This window comes from Thunnus maccoyii, chromosome 15, assembly GCF_910596095.1.
Source record: "Thunnus maccoyii chromosome 15, fThuMac1.1, whole genome shotgun sequence".
Taxonomy (NCBI): Eukaryota; Metazoa; Chordata; class Actinopteri; order Scombriformes; family Scombridae; genus Thunnus; species Thunnus maccoyii.
This window is the reverse complement of record NC_056547.1, coordinates 23,724,282-23,732,277: the sequence shown is the minus strand read 5'-3', so window position 1 is coordinate 23,732,277 and position 7,996 is coordinate 23,724,282. Positions and strand designations below refer to the sequence as shown.

Sequence of the window (7,996 nt, the reverse complement as noted above, 5' to 3'; positions counted from 1 at the left end):
GAAGGCCTGGCTGAAAGCACAGGCGCAGGTTCATAAGGTCCTGGAAATCTTCAATTTCAATTTCCGCAGGGTTTGCAGTGGCTTCCAAGGCGTTGGCATAAGTCTCAGAATTTTGGCGAGAGTGCAGATTTCAATAAGGACGATACTTTTCTTGCAAAAAAAAGAAAAAAAAAAGGGCTGACACTGCATGGTTCGGCTGGCAACGAGAATGTGAAACTAACTCGACACAGTGACGAAGGGGTCAATTAAAAGGTGGGCACACTGTGATCACCATTAAGCAAACAGTCACCAACTGAAATCAATAATATTTTTATATATTATATGTATATTCATATAAATGTATCATTTTCCCCTTAAAATATCAAATCCACTGTGTCTGCACATGAATTTCTTAAAAGGATGAAAATAAAAAGAGAATGTCTATGTTGGGATTAATTATAACATTCACATTAAAACTGGTATCTGTGATAGATTATAACATAATGCAAATTAGCATCATAAATTCTTTGTCAACCCGTAACTTTCTGAAAATAAAAAGTTAGGTACTGCCTTTGGAAAATTGATGTCACTTCTATATTTCTGTTGAACACCCATTTTCTCTGCTTTTCTTCTTTATTTCCTCTTTTTCATGATCAATTTCCAATTAGTGAAAAAGTTTTCAGTAATAAATGACTATAATGACATTTATTTAGTTCCCAAAAAATATATTCTTTAAAGACAAATTCATATCCTGTATTTACAATTTTCAATGTTTGCATTCACAACAGAGGGAGGAAGGAAAAAAAAAAACGTAGGACATAAAAGAGAGATACAAGCAAATCTGTGACAAAAACAACAATCTCTTTTGCAAGAAGTAGAAGCTAAACAGTAATACTATGACAGGTTGCCCTGTCAAAAAGAAAAATAGCCTTCATTAAACTGTTCTCCGTTAAATAAAATTATTCCTTTCTTTCTCTTTTCTTTTTGCTTCGTCTTCTCATAATGTTGTTGTCAGAACTCGCTGTGCTGCTGTGCCATGGTGAGGTCTGAGGGAGAGAACACAATGAGAGAAAAAGTCAGAAGTGAAATAAGTGCCACATCTTTAAACCTGTATCATAAATACATTTACATGATCAGAAAAGCATGTTTTCTCCCCTTAAAAAGACACATCCTCATGCATACACACATCTTTAAATAACTGACATTTTTTATACCATGAGTTTAGTTTTAAAACTTAATCTAAAACAATGTGAAACTCTATTTATGCAAATTAAAATGACACTAGGTAAATTGTTTTATGCCTTTTTCACCCTCCACTACATTCATGATGTTGCTATCAGCGTTTTCTTTGACATACATTAGCTGCATTCAGTGAGGGGGGCGTGAATAAATGGCGGCAGATTATTTAAATGACACAGGCGGCGATAACTCAGTGTTAGGGGGCCCCGCAGGATATATTAGACTGTTGCCTGACGAGGCGTTAAAGTGGGGACTCAATCACATGATTTATGTGCTGAGGTCTGCCCAGTCAGGTGTTACAGTGTTTACCTCTGCTTTAAGGTTAATTTAGCAGAAGATATGTGGAAAGAAATTGAGGCTGATAACGCCTGCCAAATTGATTTCAAATGCATGAGGTTACCTGTCAGTGATCAGCTGGAATGGGGACTTCAGGGAATCAGGCCTGTGGTCGCTCTCTTCCTCTGTAAAAAGAGAAAAACAAAGCCATGTATTTATTGAACAATTTAATGGTGCGAATTATTTTCGAAAAATCGCTTGGAAATTATGCAGATAATACTAATATTGTCCTGTAGACGTGTTTTAGGGTTTTTCTGGATCAATTCTCGTTGCCACCTGCGTCAAAGTAACTCTATTGAGGCCTGTTCAGGAAAGAAATTAATTGCATAACGTCGTATGTTTAAGTGCAGTCCATACCATCTCTTTTTGGACTGAAGCTTCCTGACGACTCCTCATCACTGTCATCTTCCGTCCCCGAAGTTCCGGGGCCCGTCACCGCTGGTCGTGCGTCATGACGCGCAGCCGGCACTGCGCCGTGGAGAGGCAGGTGTCCGGCCGGCGCCCCTCCGAGGAGCGATCTCATGTTCAAAAGAGAATTGGCATTCAGAAAAGCCGCGTTGGCCCAGTTTTGCAGCTTGCCAATCTGGCATGTATATATCCCATGACCCGGGAGTAAGGCCGGGTGGCCGGCGGAGGCCAAAGCCGGGTGGTGCGCATGGGCCGCGGGGGAAGGTTTGTGAGAGCTGTCGGGGGCCGTGGCAGTCTCAGCCAGGGACCAGATTTTGGGTTTGCTCTGGGGTGGTCTCTGGCACTCCTGTCTGCTGGGAGAATGATCCACAGCGAGTTTGACAACGGGCGATTTATTGAGAGAAATAGCCGCCTCCACTCTTCTCAGGCCCTCCACAGAAAGCGTCCTGCTGCTCTCCGAGCTCTTCGGCTCCGAGGCCTCTCCGGCGGCCAGGCCTGCCTCTCCCTCCCCCTTCCCGGAGTCCTGCTCCCCTGCTCGCTGCTCCTCGGGTCTCTCGATATCGACAGTTTCCAAATCAATCTCCTCCTCGTCGTCTTCGTCTTCGCTGCCGTTCTTGCCGTGCTCGTCCTCGTTGTCGCTGCTGAAGATGCGTCCATCCCGGTCCTCGGCGCTGCGGCCCCAGGTTACCTTGTTCTCCTTCTTCAGCCGCCTGCGGGCGTTCGCGAACCACGTCGACACCTGGGAAAATAAACATATTTTCACGCATTATAAATCAGATGCATTGGTTTGTCGATGCAGGGGTGCAAACTGGGAATATGAAATTACTGAATATGCTAAATGCTTCACTACTCATCACTCCGTTTAATTCGTTATTATCACACAAAGAGCTTTGAGATAAGAAATCTCTCGAGACTTTTCACTGGAAATGTAGCTTTATTTAAGTATCAGTCACAGTGGGCAGTTGTGTTATCATAATAAGTGATGTGACAAGTAGTTTCATAGAGTATTACTCTTGTAGGATCTGGACTTAACATTTGAATGTATTTAAAACAAGCAAATGGTCATTTATGATCCTTATGTATGGAGACACAGGCCTACCAAAAGGTGCTGTTGATATGTGCATTAGTGGGCGGTGTGCGTCTTATCAAATGTCCCTCAAGGTCTGTTGGGGCCCCTACTAAGCAGCCCTGATCTATATTTTTCAAATGTTTTAAGCCAGAACTTGAGCATTACCCACCTGTGTGAGTGTCATCCTCGTAATGATAGCAAGCATGATCTTCTCTCCTTTGGTGGGGTAGGGGTTCTTCTGGTGCTCCTGCAGCCAGGCCTTCAGGGTGCTGGTGGTCTCCCTTGTGGCCGTCTTGGCCCTCGACGGGTCCCCGTACGGATACTGGCCGTACGGGTAGAAGCCTTGAGCGGCGTGGACAGGCAGAGAGGCTGGGTGAGAGCCCGGGCTGTCCTTCAGATCATACTGGGAGCCCTGAAATGTTGCAGAGAGAAGTGACAACTTGTTGAGCGGCAGGTCTGGAAAATTATACTCCTTCTCTGAGTGCAGACTACACGTCAAAACTGAAGTGAATTATTATTTTTAGAGCAAGAAAAAAGTTTTTAAAAGTTTCAGCATTTCATAAATTTGACATTGAAAAGGCAACTGACCCGGAAAAGAGGAATTAATAATAACCTGAATTAATAACATAGAATAATTGTTTTATTTTTCTGAAGTGGTTCCTTTTAATTAAGCTATTAAATGTGAAATATTTGTCATTTTTAATTTTTAACGAACAAAGACGAAATACATGTTCATGTTTCAATATTCGTCTTCTTACATAATTAATTGTATTTTCCTCATGAATAAAAGCTGTTTTTTTCTAAAACATATAGGATAATATATAAGTTAAGTCTAAATTACCAGTGATTTTCCCTTGAGATTTACGCAATTTAGCTACAGATAAAAATCTGAACCGACAATTGTAAAGTTTGGTTTTATGCTATAAGATAATTAATTTGTCTTATATGTGACGGATCAATATTTTTCAATACAGCCCAGGATATATCCACATTTAAACATAACAGAATAATGAAATCTTAACTGACATCGGGCAATTTGTGTTAAATGACTTTATAATTTAATAACGATTGTAAACCGCCAAATATTGCACAAAACGAACCATCAGTATATTCAAATATCATATAGAGCCATGGGAAAATTGCGCACTAGTTTACAATTAACAAGAGATCAGTGGTCTATCATCAACACCTGAGCTGCTTCAGCCTGAGGTGAACAAGTATCAACTCTCACCATCTGGGATATGAGGGCGAGGTCTGTTGCTCCGCTGTACGGCAGAAAGGCACTGTAGTTATGAGCCGCCCATGGGCTCCCGTACATCCCCAGCATGGAGCCGACAGCCGCGGCGGTAGCGGACGAGCTCACGCCGCCCTCGGTAGCTCCTTCCCGGGCAGAGGCCGGCCGCTCGCCCCCGTACACCTCATGAGAGGCACTAAGGAACTGGGGGTACCCCAGCTGAGGGAAAGCCATGTCCGGAGACGCGTACAGTAAATCTCAAAGTCAAAGTCGCACAACAGCAAGAGCAGGCAGAGAAAAAAAAAGAGAAAGTAGGAATCCCCAGATAGAAGAAGACGAACAGGATGAAGGGGGTGTCTAAATCACCAGAGTCCCCCTTTTTAGAAACTGTCAAGCTTCCACTTCTCCACTTCCACCGACCCGGTGTCGTGTCAGAGCCGTAGTTTGGCACCTCGAGTGCGGAATGATGCGTGCGTCTGGCCGCAGGAGCTTCTGGATGTGGAGCTGACTGACTGATTGGCAGCCTACTTAAGCACCAAGCTCCTCCTATGCCCGGGGCAGGCGATTAGTGCATTGGTTAGCCTAGGTCGTGCGTGTGTGTGTGTGTGCGTGTGTGCGTGTGTGTGTGTGTGTGTGTTGGTGTGTGTGATCTAATTTCTGCAGTCTTCACTGTGTCTATAGAGGAGAGGAACCTGTGAAGTGTGTACAAGTGTGTGCATGTTTGTGCAGTGTATATTTGCCTCTTTGTGGTCAGCATGGCTTTATTTAACAAATGCACCTCAGTCAATCTGTATGGTAAAACAGTAACACATTGTTATGCTCATATTCTTATTATATTAGTAATAATTACACGAATTTAGAAGAAATGCATATATTAAAAAATCTGCTACTAGGCTACTTATTAATGATAATAATAATAATAATAATGATAATAATAATAATGATAATAATAATAATAATAATAATAATAATAATAATAATAGATAGTTGTATAATAGGTCTTACAACTGTTGCCATTTCATATCTCCCTCGCATATTTTTTTAATGAGTATATTTGACAGCTGATCCACAGGGTATGGCGGGACACTGGCCAGCAGATGGGCCGGGAGGCATCGATATGGTCGGCCAGATCCGAGAGGAATGTCCGTGATTATCGACGGAAGTCAGTGGAGCATATTTTCAGAGCGAAGATAAAGGAGACTGAAGGTAATGACAGAGATTGACGAGGATAAGAGATAGGGGAGATATGGAGCACACAGGAGCTCTGGAGTGGAAAATGACAGATGTTTGCTGCAAAGAATGGACAACTGTACTCTGATAGGCCTACAGGTTTGAAGTCAATGATGTTGTTAGAGTGAGGTTGGTAATTAAAAAAAGGTGGTGAAATGATGAATTTGATATGAGAGACAAGAAAACTTCACATTTTTATGTGGGGAAAAAAAATGAAATGGACAGTATCCTGATACATGGAAGGATGCAGATTGATGTTTTCCCACTGTCTTAAATATCAAAACAGCAACTCGGCTTCAATATGCTCCTTTGAACACACACACTCTCTCTTTCTCTCTCTCTCTCTCTCTCTTTCACACACACACACACACACACACATGCACACACGGGCAGTGCTAATGAGGTTGAGCACCCTGCGCCCTGCTCAGTGGCCCTGTGGCCCTCCCGGGCTCCCTCAGAGGTTAGCTGTGTAATTACTCCATCCCCATAAATACAGATTCATCATTTCACACTGGAGCCCCTGATGAGCTTGGCTGAGTTGAGAGAGAGAGGAGAGAGGAGAGGAAGGGAGGGGAGGAAGAGGAGGAGAGGAGGAGAGGAGGAGGAGGGGGGGGTCTAATGATTTAATTACAGTGCTTAAAGCCCACTCTGGCTAAGTGATGGTCTTCTCTGTCTCTTTCTCCGCTCTCTTCCCTCCTCAGCGCTGGAACCTAGAGGGCTTTACTCATGAATCTCAAAGCTGTTTTCCTAAACACATATTATGACGAGCACTGCCACCGCCGCCGCTGCTCCTGTATGTGTGTGTATGAGTGTGTGTGAGAAACAGAGAGAGAGAGAGGGAGAGAGAGAGAGAGAGGATGCTTAATCTCCATGGCATTTTAAATGGCATTCATGGAGAGCGGCTCTATCCTCATTGCCAAGGTAAATGGAGCCAGGGGACTCTCCATTTCAGCTCGATAAAAGAGCAATGTTAAAGACCCTCACCATTTCCCTCTCTCTCTCTCTTTACCTCTCTCACTTTCGCTCTCTCTCTCTCTCTCTGCCTCTCTCTCTCTCCCTCCCTCTGTCTCGTTTCTCACTTAAAATTAATGTTTTTCTCATGACAGGGGAGGGAAACGAGACATATCCACCATCTAATAGGATAATATAGCCCCATTCACCACCACCACCACCACCACCACCACCCCTCCCTCCTCCCTCTCTCTCTCCCTCTCTCTCTCTCTGCCTTTGTAGCTGCCTGATTTCCATAGTGTCTCTGTGGAGAGGCAGTTAATGAATTCCTCTGAGCTGGAGAAAGGGGGAGAATGGTTTGGCGGTTTAGAGAGAGAAAGAGGCAGGGATAGGGGGAGGAAGGCTTTGAGCTATGCCATTCAACTTCACAGCCTCGGCCTGCTTGTGCATTCACCGTGAGTGTGTGTGTGTGTGTGAGTGTGTGTGCCTGTTGTGCGTGTGTGTGTGTGTGTGTGTGTGTGTCTTTTAACATGAACCTGCTAAGACTACCAAATATTTAGACTGGCCTCAGACCTCTTTTTATGGCGACGGTGGATTGAGGGATCTCAGGAGGCAGCTTGACTCTATTTGAATCCCATTCCCTGCTATTAGCTGGGCCCAGACAAAGGAATAACTTACATCAGGAAACATTCAAATAAAGTCCCTCAATCCACTCACACTGGTCATTTCCTCCTGGGTAATTTGCAGTGAGGTAAATGAAGACGCCCAAAACATCATAAAGCTGTTTTTTTTCTTTTCTTCAACAAACAGGGATGATTGGAATAATGCGATAATGATTAAGTAATTGGCTTATTTTGCATGCATAGATATCATTTGCAAGACCTCAGTTCTGCTGTGTGTGAAATCTTGAATATTCAACAGTGATAAAGGATTAAAGTAAAATTATCCCTGCTAAAAATGTCCCTCTTGCAGTGTTGGGCATCTTAGGGATTACTACACATTAAATTATTCATCACATTACAACTACGTTACAGTTACCGATCCTGGTAACTCTCCATTACTTCAACAGTTTGGGGGTCCCGCTGGGAGTTTGATGGAAGTCTGAAATCAGTTTGGTGTGTTTGCATTCAGTGGGGCACGTGTTAGCTTGAGAGAGGCTGGAGATGTGGGGAGGTGTTAGCTTCTATCAAAAGAGGAAAAATGCAACATACTGTAACTCAATAGTTTGTCTTTGGCTGTGTCCGTAATCTCTACTATACAGTGCACTACATTAACCCTCTTCCATTTTATTTGAGTGTCTGAATTATGTGTGAAACTTATAGTGCCGTCAAGTAGCCCACACAAAAAAAGTAGTGTTCATGGCATGTACATTACTTTTTGCTAACAATCCCACAATGTACTTCACATTTTGTAGCTGTGTAATGACCAAATTTACACAGAAGAAGCTGTCCCACTGCTTCTACCCAAGTCCTGAAAAGTAGTTTTTAGGCAGTAACTATGTGGTTTAGAGTTAAGATCTAAGATTAGCCAGTGTTACATGAATACATGTC

The 7,996-nt window shown here is 43.2% G+C and overlaps 1 protein-coding gene across 1 annotated transcript; it reads right to left on the bottom strand.

Annotated features, from left to right (window-relative positions):
* Nucleotides 1–436: 436 nt before the first annotated feature.
* Nucleotides 437–5,108, bottom strand: irx1b (iroquois homeobox 1b). Its single transcript, XM_042435735.1, has 5 exons — nucleotides 4,263–5,108; nucleotides 3,201–3,443; nucleotides 1,912–2,701; nucleotides 1,619–1,679; nucleotides 437–1,025 (listed from the first exon to the last, which is right to left on the bottom strand). The coding sequence occupies exons 1-5, from the start codon at nucleotides 4,497–4,499 to the stop codon at nucleotides 977–979; spliced, it is 1,380 nt and encodes a 459-aa protein (XP_042291669.1). The 5' UTR covers nucleotides 4,500–5,108; the 3' UTR covers nucleotides 437–976.
* Between the last annotated feature and the right edge of the window lie 2,888 nt (nucleotides 5,109–7,996).